Source organism: Lissotriton vulgaris, chromosome 10, assembly GCF_964263255.1.
Source record: "Lissotriton vulgaris chromosome 10, aLisVul1.2, whole genome shotgun sequence".
Classification (NCBI taxonomy): Eukaryota; Metazoa; Chordata; class Amphibia; order Caudata; family Salamandridae; genus Lissotriton; species Lissotriton vulgaris.
In genome coordinates this window covers 15,783,701-15,797,610 of record NC_141698.1, presented here as the reverse complement: position 1 = coordinate 15,797,610, position 13,910 = coordinate 15,783,701, and the positions used below count along the sequence as shown (strand labels likewise).

General features: G+C 46.8%; 1 protein-coding gene across 5 annotated transcripts in view; it reads left to right on the top strand.

The window, feature by feature from the left end:
* L1CAM (L1 cell adhesion molecule) overlaps nt 1–13,910 on the top strand; it is a 603,152-nt gene that overhangs the window by 561,750 nt on the left and 27,492 nt on the right. For all 5 annotated transcript variants that reach the window (XM_086940236.1, XM_086940234.1, XM_086940237.1 and 2 more), the window contains 5 exons: nt 3,637–3,834; nt 4,977–5,047; nt 5,917–6,139; nt 7,334–7,449; nt 12,548–12,752. In XM_086940236.1, the coding sequence (XP_086796362.1) occupies nt 3,637–3,834; nt 4,977–5,047; nt 5,917–6,139; nt 7,334–7,449; nt 12,548–12,752 (813 nt within the window). The remainder of the gene's footprint in view (nt 1–3,636; nt 3,835–4,976; nt 5,048–5,916; nt 6,140–7,333; nt 7,450–12,547; nt 12,753–13,910) is intronic.

The window sequence follows — 13,910 nt, the reverse complement described above, 5'->3', positions numbered from 1 at the left end:
AGTTAGAACTCCCATGTGTATTCATGTATTTTCATAGAATGAATATTTCCAAAATGATGGCTGGCTCTTTTTTATTCTGAAGAATGTCTGATGATTCACTGTGTTCGGTGGTACAGAACAGATATACGGCCAGAGTCATCAAGCCAAAATAGGCTCGCAAAGGGCCAGATTCTGAGTGCTATTTTTGCATTTGGGATTCATCATCCCAAATGCAAAAATCGCATATTTGCGAATAATTGCATTTAAGGAATCTCAATTAGAGATTCCTTAAATGCAATTCAAGAAACATTTAAAAATTGCAAAATCGCTATTTTGGGCAGCTATATACCGAGAGGTCAAACCTCGTGGTAAATAGCGAAAACTTAAAAAAATGCATTTAAATGCATTTTTCTAAGTTGCATGTTACACACACACATGCCCTTTGGACATGTGTGTGCGCAACACCAATGTAGATTACATTTCAAGGTTGCTACAGTGTGTCCTTTGGACACCCCTGGCACCCTTGAAATCGCACCCTATTTTGCGATTAGCAATTTGCTAAACGCAAATAAGGAATGTGTAGGAATCGCATTTTATTTAGCGATTCCTACATGAATCCCGTTTTGCAAGTCCTTAATAGCGATTCCTTAATAATCGCTATTAAGGACTCGCAAAACGGCACTATGATGAATCTAGCTGTAAGTTTTTATGTAGTGCTAATTTCTTGCACATCATTTCAAAACATTTAGGTCAATATTAATTATGCAAATAAATAAACACATGCAGGTAACTGAGATAAGATTATTTCTACTGAGATTGTAGGCAGTTTCTTTTAGGGCGTAACATTTCCAAATAAGGTCATATTAGTATTCATATAGTTTTGATATTAGGACTTTTTATGATATCACATGTATCCTTCCAATATGTTAATAATCTAGAGAATTTCCAGGCAGTATCTTGAAAATTGTATCATGAAGAAAAGTAAGGTGCACCAGAAATGGAGTCAAAGAAAGCTTCAAATTTGTCCAAATATCTACTTTATTCTTTCAAATTTTTTTAAAATTCAACCACAACCAACTCATTTCGTTCCATTGGAATTTCGTCAAGGCTCAATTCTCTCAGTTAAGGCTAAGTATGGGCGGAAAATCCGTTCCGCTCGCGGATTTTGCGGATTTTCGGTAAATTCGCAATCCGCGAGATTCGCGAATTTCCCGCAAAATCCGCAAATCCGCGAGCAGCGGATTTTATGGCTTGCTCGCACTGTTCGCGTGAGTTCGCGGCTTCCCAGTTCAACTTCGCGCCCCGCGAATAAGCGCTAAATTGCAGAAATACGATCTTAGCAAAACTGAAACTACTTACCAGGTTCAAAAGTTCAAGCTCATCATTAGTAGCCATTTCCTGTAGTGCTTCCTGAGGGGCCCCTCCAGAGTTCAGTTGCCTACTTGCAACTATTATGTGACCCTGCTCTGACCCTCAGAATAGTTACACATATGCCACAAAGGTCCTGAATTACAGCTAAGGGAGACAAGCAGGAGCCAGGCTGGAAGTTCAAATCCAGTGACACATTAATCAGCCCCTAATTCATTATTGTCAGTTGGGGCAGGGCAGGTGTTGTAACTAATTTTGCAACAATGAAAGCACTTAGCAAGTGCAAAAGATCACTAATCAGGAAGCACTAAGGAAGCAGGTGCCAGCTAAAAAAATATTCTGTGACACATTAATCAGCCCCAAATTAATTCAGGTCACTTGAGGCAGGGAAGGTGTGCTTTGCTTTGCCACAATAATGTACACTGGACAACCAGAGGGTGCTGTGATGAAACAGAGGGTGGCATGGGTGGGCCAGAGGGTGGCATGAGTAGTCAGAGAGTGGCAGTGGTGACAGAGGGTGGCAGTGATGAAAAAGAGTGTCCCAAACAGGCTGGACACGTAAAAACAACAAGTTCGCAAAACTTGCGACCCGACAGGTAAGTTCGCGTTTGCGAAATTGTACAAAACCCTCGCGAACTGGCAGAAACCCGCGCGAACACAAAAAAAAAATTTGCGAGAATTCACGGATTTTGCGGATTGCGAGTTCGCAAATCCGCAAAATTCGCGAACGCGAGATTCACAAAATTCGCCCATGCTTAGTTAAGGCCCAAAAGGTCCTGAACCGAAAGGGTCGAATTCATGAAAGGCCTCTATAACTACAAGTGGGTAGAATCATGTAGAGAAACGCTGCATGGACAGGTAGTATCCAATGCCTTAAAATACCGGCCCACGCTCCTCCGTGTTGCTCTAGGGGTTTTTTCGCTCAGAGGGAATTGGTTATCCCAAAGAAATAATTTGAAGTATACGGGCCAGTATACCAGCCAGGCATCCTCCATATTATTCTGAAGGTTCACTCGTAGGGAAATGGTCATCCCAAAGTAGTAATTGGAAAACGATGGGCGTACTCCTCGTATCTTTGACATCAAGATACGAGGAGTACGCCTTTTCTGATAAGGACGGTAGGCCACTACTCTGGGCCATTGATAGCATGATTATACCTGCCTAGTGCCCTTCGGTGAAGGATAGAAACCAAGGATAGCAAAGTTGTACCTGCCTAGTCCTCTTCTGTGAAGGATAGAAACCAAGGATAGCAAGATTATACCTGACTAGTCCTCTTCGATGAAGGATAGAAACCAAGGATAGCAAGATTGTACCTGACTAGTCCTCTTCGATGAAGGATAGAAACCAAGGATAGCAAGATTGTACCTGACTAGTCCTCTTCGATGAAGGATAGAAACCAAGGATAGCAAGATTGTCCCTGACTAGTCCTCTTCGATGAAGGATAGAAACCAAGGGTAGCAAGATTGTACCTGACTAGTCCTCTTCGATGAAGGATAGAAACCAAGGGTAGCAAGATTGTACCTGACTATTCCTCTTCGATGAAGGATAAAAACCAAGGATAGCAAGATTATACCTGTCTAGTCCTCTTCGATGAAGGATAAAAACCAAGGATAGCAATATTATACCTGTCTAGTCCTCTTCGATGAAGGATAAAAACCAAGGATAGCAAGATTGTACCTGCCTAGTCCTCTTCGATGAAAGATAAAAACCAAGGATAGCAAGATTGTACCTGCCTAGTCCTCTTCGATGAAGGATAAAAACCAAGGATAGCAAGATTGTACCTGCCTAGTCCTCTTCGATGAAGGATAAAAACCAAGGATAGCAAGATTGTACCTGACTAGTCCTCTTCGATGAAGGATAGAAACCAAGGGTAGCAAGATTGTACCTGACTAGTCCTCTTCGATGAAGGATAGAAACCAAGGATAGCAAGATTGTACCTGACTAGCCCTCTTTGATGAAGGATAGAAACCAAGGATAGCAAAGTTGTACCTGCCTGTTCCTCTTCACTGAAGCATCGAAACCAAGGGTAGCAAGATTGTACCTGACTAGTCCTCTTCGATGAAGGATAGAAACCAAGGGTAGAAAGACTGTACCTGACTAGTCCTCTTCGATGAAGGATAGAAACCAAGGATAGCAAGATTATACCTGACTAGTCCTCTTCGATGAAGGATAGAAACCAAGGATAGCAAGATTATACCTGCCTCTAGTCCTCTTTGGTGCAGGATTAGTGCTGCATCGCTGCTGGATATAGTTCTCACAGATTTCCCTGAGTGTCGCCTCTTCTTGCAGAGTACATCATCGAGTACGAGGAAGACTCCTTCAGCCGGAATCAGTGGCACGAGCTGAAGCGTGTGGATGGGACCCTCAACTCCGTGGAGCTGGACCTCTCTCCCTTCGTCAATTACCAGTTCCGGGTCACCGCCGTCAACGAGGTCGGCAAGAGCACGCCCAGCGGTTTCTCGGATAGGTTTGAAACAGCAAAAGCAGGTGAGGGGGAGGCAGTCGTTTATTGGAAAAAAAATATGTGCCAGGACACTCATCAGTAGGTTAATCTGTGACAATTCAGTGCATTTCAGGCCCCCAAAGCTAGAAGAATGGCTTAGGTGGCAGGTAACAGTCATTTTTAATGTATATTGAATTCATAATTAACTGCTGTTGTGGTCATCTCTAAATTAGCCAGACAGCGCCACCTTGTGGCAGACTGTCACAAGCGCCAGTGTTGACAATTAAGTGATTGGCTCAAATTAAGCCCTAGGGGGAGGGCTAAACTGGGCCTGGCACTATTGCCAGCCTTAACTAAGATCACAATAGTGTGGATTACACCCTAGACTCTAACCCAGACAGGCTCCTTTTTCCCCTCTTCCCCTGCCTGAATTCACACTGATGTGTACCTTGTTACGTCTTGGCACTAATAAGGCGCTCCTCCCTGAGACTGGACACCTATGTCAATCTTGTCCTTGAGTTGACCTTGTCATGGGCCTCGTTTCCTCTCCTTCCCTCTTCCCACTCTAGGGGGTTCCATCTCTACTCCCCATTCCCTGAATTTGCATCAGTGAGTCTGTGTTCTCCTCTGCTCCCCTTTCAAGACAAACTCACTGAATGGTGTCCACCAGTGGGCGCCAATAGGGCTCCATCTGCCTTTCAGATTTGTTTTCATCTGGAATTCTCTGTGAGTTGTCTCTCTTTCTACCCCCCTCCTCTCTCTCTCTCTCTCTCTCTCTCTCTCTCTCTCTCACTCCCCTCTCTATCTCTCAGTCTTCTTATCTAACACTCTGTTCTTCTCATACTCTCTAACTCTCTCTATACCTCTCTATCACGCTGTGTGTCTGTCTCTCTTTCTTTCTGTCTGTATCACACACTTTCACTCCCCTGTTCTGACTATGCCTCTCCCTCTTCTGCTCTTTCCCCCTGTCCCCCTCTGTCTCTTTCTGTCTGTCTACACTCTTCTGCCTCTGCTTCCCTCTCTTTCCATCTTCCTCTCTCCACCACTCTGTCTGTCTCTCCGCCTCTCTCTTCTGTGTATTGAATGGTGTATGACTCTCCTACGTGAGGTCTTTGCCATGTACATAGCATGAATTTAAATTAAAAACTCTAACCTCTTCCCTCTTGTTGTTTTTCCCTCCCCTCAGCCCCTGATAAGAATCCTGAGCAAGTCAAAGGGAGAGGCAGTGAACCATCAAACATGTACATCTACTGGGAGGTGAGTGGAAGCTTCCCTCCTCATCTACCCACTGACCCCCCCCCATATCTCTGCAGCCTGTGCCACCCTCCACCTCCCCACGCTCCGTGCTTTACTTGGGCACGGCCCGTCCAGTACTGAGTACCTGCACTTCTTTCATTTGAAAGAGAGAGTAACTCTGATGTATTACATTTAACAGCAGAGTAGCCACACTTCTTTTCATTTGGAAGGGAGAGTCATTGTAATTGGATTTCTATAGCACGTACTACCATTCCAAGTCATTGAAGTGCGTTACGGTGAGTAGGACGCTACTCCGGAACCCAAAGTTAGTGGTTAATCTAGTGGTTATTGTTGGTTACTGCGATTACTCATGAGCTCTCAAGAAGAAAAAATGCATTTACTCCAGTTCCTTTGTAATATTTTAATACCATGTTGGTGTGAGCAACAGTGGGGGCCGTGTGGCTTCAGGGGAATGGTTGGCGAGATAGAGAGGTGGGCAGCGATTAGGTAATGTGGTATTACTGGGACAGGGTTTCAAAGAGGAGAGGTTATGATGTATGACATGAGGTGTCAGTCAAATGCAGAATTACAATAAGGAGGGAGGGAATATCTGCACTTGTCAGCACTTTTGCAATATATTTAACGGGAGAGTGCTGGCACTTCTCAGGACAAACAGGCACTCTACATAGTGAGTACCTGCACTTTTGCATTCCCATTTAACGCGCTGCCCACACTCCTGATTTTCACCCACCCTCAAACTTCTCATGTAGTGAGGTTTGACGTAAAACCTCACATGCACACAAAGTAATCCTCATGACAAGATGGGGGGGCTCCACTGTCTCTGCTGTCATCTTGTGCTCATTTCCTCCTCTCTTCTTCTCCCTCCACAGCCCATGAAGGGGGTCGACTGGAACGCGCCGGGGTTCGGATACATTGTGAAGTGGAGGCTGCAGCACAAAGAGACGGAATGGGACACTCACATCGCCGACAGCCCCCCATATGTGGTCCATGACACCCACACTTTTGTACCATATGAGATCAAAGTGCAGTCATTCAATGAAGTGGGAGAAGGTCCGGAGCCCAAGGTGTACATCGGTTACTCTGGAGAGGACTGTGAGTACGCCTGCCCTCGAAACATACCCGATGTCTGAGTCGGGTGACGTCTGAGAACTGCCGTCCCTTATAAAGGACCCATCACTCCCACTACCCTTTATGAAGGACCCATTCTCCTCACTACCCTTTATAATGGAGCCATTAGCCCTGTTACCCCTAATAATGGACCCATTACCCCCACTACCCTGTATAAAGTGCCCATTACCCCCACTACTCTTTATAAAGGCCCCATCACTCCCACTACCCTCTATAAAGGCCCCATCACTCCCACTACCCTCTATAAAGGCCCCATCACTCCCACTACCCTTTATGAAGGACCCATTCTCCTCACTACCCTTTATAATGGAGCCATTACCCCACTTTACTTTATAAAAGACCCACTACCCCCACTGTCCTTTATAAAGGGCCCACTGCCCCCACTGCTCTTTATAAAGGACCCATCACTCCCACTACCCTTTATGAAGGACCCATTCTCCTCACTACCCTTTAGAAAGGACTCATTACCCCACTTTACTTTATAAAAGACCCACTACCCCCACTGCCCTTTATAAAGGCCCCATTACCCCCACTGCCCTTTATAAAGTGCCCATTACAACCCTGCCCTTTATGAAGGACTCATTATCCCCACTTTACTTTATAAAGACCCCATTACCCCCCTACTCTTTATAAAGGATCCACTACGCCCACTTTACTTTATACAGGCCCCACTACCTCACTACGCTATAAAGGACCGACTACCCCCACTGCCCTATTGCCCTATATAAAGGACCTATTACCCCACTGCCCTTTATAAAGGACCCGCAGCTCCCCCTCAACATCGCCCATCACTGCTTAAGCCACCCTTGTCTCCTTGTCTTTGTACCTGGCACAGTGGTGGCATCCTCAGTGCCACAGGATCTCAAGACCCCAGGGGGTGTTGGGATAAGTCTGTGGGGTTCTCCAAGAGACCCGGCATAGGGGTTGGGAGGGGCAGAAGCGGATACAACCTTGGCAGATATGAGAAGCCCAGGACCGACCTCTGTTCTATAAGGAAGGCGCGAGGGTGGGCTTCCTGCAGGGCACACGGCTGTGTGAGCGTAGAAGGCAGAGGGTTCCATCTCCTACAAAGGCCCTAAGGGGTCCCAAAACAGAATCACATGACGTGTTATTAGGTCTTCTGATCTTTGCTTTGTCCTTCATTCTCCTTTCATATAGATCCCACTGCGTACCCCATTAATGTAGGGGTGCTGTGCCTGAACTGGAGCACGATAGAAGTGACGTGGTCCCCAGTGCCAAAGGAAAGCATCAATGGCCATCTTTTGGGGTACAAGGTAGGTCAACAGTAAAAAGGGCTTTGAAACAGCAGTAAGTAATGTTAAGGTGTATTATGAAAGAGAACAGAGCTCTGTGCTGCCCCTCCCCCCCAAGCTCACAGCTTAGATGCTAGAGTTATATTTCAGAACAAAGAAATGTCACACTAAGTGGCCTTAGACAGCAAATCTATTTCTTGGACTACTTTTTCAAGATGGCCGACGGGTAAGGAGCTTCCTCCGGAAGCTCCCACGCTAGGGATCGCCTTATGGTGAAAATCCCTGAGAAAAGACCACCATCGAGCCATCACCACTCGGGGGATCTGAAGGCTACGATCCCGTGATCCTCCAGGGCCGCTCCAAAGCTATTGCTGAAGAAGATGAAGCCTACCACAGTAAGAAGCAAAATCAAAACAGACTACCGCCAGCGGAATCCTGGTAAGATGGCCGATTGCACGGTTGAGCTGCTAAAAAGCAGCGGAGAGGAGACGGGCTCGGGATCAACCTTCCAGTATTAATCCACCTACCTTCCGGGCACTGCCACTGTTACTCTGCATCCCGCTATGACTGCATCTCACTGGCAAAAATAAAAAATGAAACTTGGATTACCTTCGAAGCGGCGACCCTTGCATGTTTCCCGTAGGAGCTGCCTTGGTGCCCGAAATGTTTTTCCCAGACAAAGCAGGGAGAGAGTACTGAGTTCCCATCTGCGACCCTCTCATCCCTGTGACTGCCCCTCCTGCAATCCAGGAACCAGAAACAGGCTTTCTCCCCTGATAAGTGGTTGGGGTCTGCGGGATCTTCTCCACTCCACCACTGAACGATAGAGGTCCATGGGACTGGCGACCACGGACAGAGTCCTCCATCTTGGTGGTGAAAATCTTCAGCAGGCACACCGCCTGCAGGCTATCTTTGTCCATCACAGAGGATCAGCGGCCTGATCCACACCTCGCTGGGGCCCAATCATTCTCCCCATCGCTTCACTGCACACCTGCATCTTATCGGTGGAGATGGTAAGCGTGAGGCAGCCATGTTGCCCCATCTACTGGCCCTCACCGCGGCCAGCTTACTTCAGCTCGCTTAAGGGTTTGCCACATGACTCGAGTGGGACTGCCTTTGTTCCGGCCATTAGGAGTGACTGACCCCGGGTGTTACCCTAATTGGTGCTGGTCTGCGGGACCTGAACTAATCCAGCTACCGTAGGCTCAATTCCCTATCCCCCTCTACTCTTTTTTTACACCGTTACGTATCCTCTGCAAAATGAAGGGGTGCGTTGAGTAATGAGAAGCTTCTTGGATGGTTCACTCACTCCCCCCGTCGAGAGTCCCTCCATCTGTCTAAAACTTTGCTACACTCCGTATCACATTGATCCTTAACATTTGAGCATGCAGCTCTGCTTGTATCCCTGAGAGTTACCCCTTTCTTGTGCTGTGGACTGCACCCCACCTTTACCCATCAGAGGTGCCAGACTGGAGTCATGCCAGGGTGGCTGTGTGTGCACACAGGCAAACACCAGCCTGAACATATCCTCTGTAAAATTAAGGGGTGCATTGAGACTTTGAGGGGTTTCTTGGATTTTTCCACTCCTACCCCCTCTCTAACTGAATGACTATCATGGGATAACTTGCGATCGCTCACCCTTCTCTAACTGAATGACTATCACAGGGTAACTTGCGATCGCTCACCCTTCTCTAACTGAATGACTATCATGGGGTAACTTGCGATTGCTCACCCTTCTCTAACTGAATGACTATCATGGGATAACTTGCGATCGCTCACCCTTCTCTAACTGAATGACTATCATGGGATAACTTGCGATCGCTCACCCTTCTCTAACTGAATGACTATCATGAGATAACTTGCGATCGCTCACCTTTCTCTAACTGAATGACTATCATGGGATAACTTGTGATCGATCACCCTTCTCTAACTGAATGACTGTCACGGGTTAACTTGAGATCGCTCACCCCTCTTTAACTGAATGACTATCATGGGGTAACTTGCGATCGCTCACCCTTCTCTAACTGAATGACTATCATGGGATAACTTGCGATCGCTCACCCTTCTCTAACTGAATGACTATCATGGGATAACTTGCGATCACTCACCCTTCTCTAACTGAATGACTATCATGTGATAACTTGCGATCGCTCACCCTTCTCTAACTGAATGACTATCATGGGATAACTTGCTATCGCTCACCCTTCTCTAACTGAATGACTATCATGGGATAACTTGTGATCGCTCACCCTTCTCTAACTGAATGACTATCATGAGATAACTTGCGATCGCTCACCCTTCTCTAACTGAATGACAATCATGGGATAACTTGCGATCGCTCACCCTTCTCTAACCGAATGACTATCATGAGATAACTTGCTATCGCTCACCCTTCTCTAACTGAATGACTATCATGGGATAACTTGCGATCGCTCACCCTTCTCTAACTGAATGACTATCATGGGATAACTTGTGATCGCTCACCCTTATCTAACTGAATGACTATCATGAGATAACTTGCGATCGCTCACCCTTCTCTAACTGAATGACTATCATGAGATAGCTTGCGATCGCTCACCCTTCTCTAACTGAATGACTATCATGGGGTAACTCGATGTCGCCCGCCCTTCTCTAACTGAATGACTGTCACGGGTTAACTTGAGAACGCTCACCCCTCTTTAACTGAATGACTATCATGGGGTAACTTTCCAACCCTCACCCTTCTCCAGACTGAGAAAAAAAATGTTAGGTGGAAATATACTAACTCTTTTCACTAGGGGGCAGATTTAGGAGCCACTTGTGCCTCATTTACGCTGCAATTGCATCACTTTTGTGATGCAGCGGTGGCGCAAGTCCTGCGCCATGGTGCGGGGTACTTACAACGTGACGCATCTGGGAGATGTGTCACGTTGTAAAGCCCTGCGCCACATGTAGGCATTCCGCCAGAGGTGGGGGGGGTTCTGGCGCAGGAACGCCTCCTAAAAGTGGCTGAGTGAAATCTACAAGACGTAAGGATTGACGCAGCATTAACAAGATAGGGCCCCCAGATCATTGCTGGACCTGAGTCATGCTTGCAACTCAACTCCAGCAATGCGCCACTTTTACAGCACAGATGCGTCACGCATCTGTGCCGTTTTTGCCCCATGGTGCGCCGCATTGTAAATGCAGCTCATCCTTGGTGACGGAGCCCCGGCGCACAATAACTGGTGCATCCCTACTGGTATGCAGGGATGCACCAGTTATTGTAAATATGCCCCTCTGTTTGCATCACAAAAGTGGTGTAAACCCAGGGCAAGCTGTTGTGGTGGGATTTACCTTCCAACATAAATTCTGATTTGCACTGTAAAGACCCTAACAAAACGCAAAGCAGAGCTACGTGCTACTTTGTGTCAAGAGGATGTTTCATGGGGTGTACATGGACTTTTTCAAGCACCACTCAAGGTTTTAGATGCAAACCCCTATCTACTGAGAAAAGTAGACAGGACTTTGTGCCAAAAATGTATGACTCCGCGAGGCAGGCGTAAAGATTGGGAAAAGTTTTCTTTTCTCTCAACTTTTCAAACTTTGCATGCGTATTACACACAAACTGGTAAAAGTGTTAAAGGGTACCCTTCTGCTGCAAAACCTATCCTTGACATAACACGTCCCTTCTTGCATTTTGCAGAATTTAAATTAAAATAAAGCCTACTTGCAAACTATAACAAAATACCTTATTTTCGGATTTTATACTTTTATCTGAGCTTGTAGCTTGCTGACCGAATATAGCATGTTACATCGCATGCTATCACATTGCATTCTATTACAACGCGGTCGTTACAACGACCACGTTGTTAGAACGAGATATCTTTACATCGCAAGTCATTAGATCGACTTGCTGTAGGGGGCGTGCTGGACTTAGGAATAGTATAATTTACTATTCCAACTCCAGCCTGCGTAACAGTAGGGAAGGTGTTGGAATAGAAAATGATACTTAGCTTAGAGCGCCCCCTACAGCAAGTCGATCTAATGACTTGCGATGTGAAGGCATAGCGTTCTAACAACGTGGTCATTGTAACAACCGCTTTGTAATAGTTACACGATGTGATGACAGCGTTGTAAATGCTGTTTCCCTGCAGACCACGATCACTTTATATAGGGACAGTGGAAAGAGCCCAAGCCTATCCCTGCCTCCCCATCCCCTATGCCCCTGTGCATCCACAACCCCCTCTCCCCACTTAAAAGCAAAGAAAAGAGGTCTGAGGTGAATAGAGTGAGAGGAATAGCATAGGACCCTGGGAAGAGGAGGGGTTATTCCACCCAGAGTCCACGCCTTCACACAGCCAACCTTACCTTCTGAGGGGCAAATTTCAATGAAAGGGACTCCGCCATTTGCGCCGCACTGAGTCACTTTCAATGCACAGGAATGTGACAATTTACAACAATATGTTTGATCTCTGTACTTCCCCCTGCGCTGGCGCACAAACTGCAGCCATGCGCCGGCACAGGCACCCTTGCACCATGGTGCAAGGATGCCTGTGTCGTAGGAAGATTGTTTTTGTGCGGGAAGGGGCACCTTCCTGAACAAAAACAATCACTACAGGCATTTTTCTCTTTCAATGCGTGCTGTAGAACGCAGCACGCATTGAAAGAGGGAAAAACGGGGAGAAATGAAAACATTTCTCCTCGTTGCGCCTCACTACGCCCCCTCGGGTGGCGTAGCATTCACACACATGTCCAGGTTTACGATTCCTCGTAAATCTGGAAAGGTGACTTGTTCCATGGGTGTTGTGTGGGAACATCCACAGCAACACCCATGGAACGCCCTTTTCACGCAAAGTGCTGCGTGTAAAGGGGCCGTATTTACAAGGACAGGAAAAAGCCACGCAGGGTGGCTTTTCCTGTCCTTGTAAATACGGAGCAGGAAAATACTCCACCAGTACGTCACAAAAAGTGACGTACTGGTGGCGCAGAGGGCTTTTAAACCTGCCTGCCCCTGAGTGCTTGTATACCATCCAATCACATGGCATCACACTGCATGGGCAGAAGGAGCGGTGGGACTAAAAGCACGAGTTACTAGGGTAAGGTTGCTGAAAAAATGTCTGCTGTCCCTTCTAATGACGCAGTCTCTTCTCCTCCCTAGATTTATTACTGGATTGGACACCACACAGGGGGCCGCGGCAAGAGGCACACCACAAAGCACCTGGCCATCGTGCATGGAGACAAGCACCGGGCTGAGATCACTGGCCTGGAACCCTACAAACCCTACAACTTGGACGTCCGAGTCTACAACAGCAAAGGGGAAGGGCCCGCCAGCGAAACCACTCACTTCAACACCCCCGAGGGAGGTGAGAGAGAAGGGGTGGGCATGGAGGATTACCTTTATTCTCACAATAGATGTGAATGCCAGAGAGAGGCCAAGGTTTGAATGGGCATGGAGACTGGAATACACTGTCAGAAGCATCTATAGGGGCCAAGTTAACTATGCCATCAGGGTGGTCCCACTTACCAGCCCCCCTTATACTGGAGGTGAACCATGGAGAGGGATGGCAGGGTTTGTGTGAGCATGAATTCCCCAGCCCTTCCTGAGCAGAGTGAGGCCAGGGATTGAATGGTCAGGTATGCAATGTTTACCATGCAGTATTTACCATGCAGCATGTTACAATGTAAGCCTTTAGCACACAGGTAAACACCACGAAGCCTTTTGAAGGCACTTTTTAACGCAGGACTTTACCACGCATGTGTTTTATTAATACCATCCTTTTTCTTTCAATTAAAAAGGGGGTGCTAAAGGGTTAAGCGAAGGGTTGTTTAGGGGCAGGGTCAGGTAGCAGTAAAGGAAAGAATGGTTGATTTAAGGTTCACAGATGGGTAGTGTTAAAGGGCGGGTAAGGGGTTTTTAAGGTTTCTGGACTGTGTAATGGTAAAGTGAGGTAAGCGTTTTTTAGGGTCCAGGGGCAAGTAGTGGTCCAGGGTAGTAAGGGTAGTTAAGGTTTATGGGGTGGGTAGTGATAAATTGAGATGAACGGTTTTTAGGGTTCAGTGACAAGTAGTGCTACAGTTTAGTTGTGGATTTTTAGGGTTCATCAGCGTATAATGTTAAAGGCAGGTAAGAGGCTTTCATGGTTCAGGGGTGGTAATGGGTGGTAAGGGGTGTTGGAGTTCAGGGGTGGGTAGTGGTACCAGGAGGTAAAGGCATGCGTGGTAGCGACTGATATCCGCACGGGCGTGGGAATGAATGTAAGAGGCCTACAGCTGAAGTGAATGCTTCTCTGGCTCGGTGGAGCACTGCTCAGCCTGATGAACAGTACCATGTGATCGCCACAAGAGAGCGCTGCTCCCTAACAGTTTAACATGTGCTCAATCAGAAGCGGCTGCTCTGTAACAATTGCTGCAACAACCTTTCCCCTTTAGTAACCGTTGCAACATTTAACTATTCACCATTTACAAGTGTGGAGTTACTCAAAAGTGTAGACTTACATGCCTCCAACCTTTGAATTTGGGAT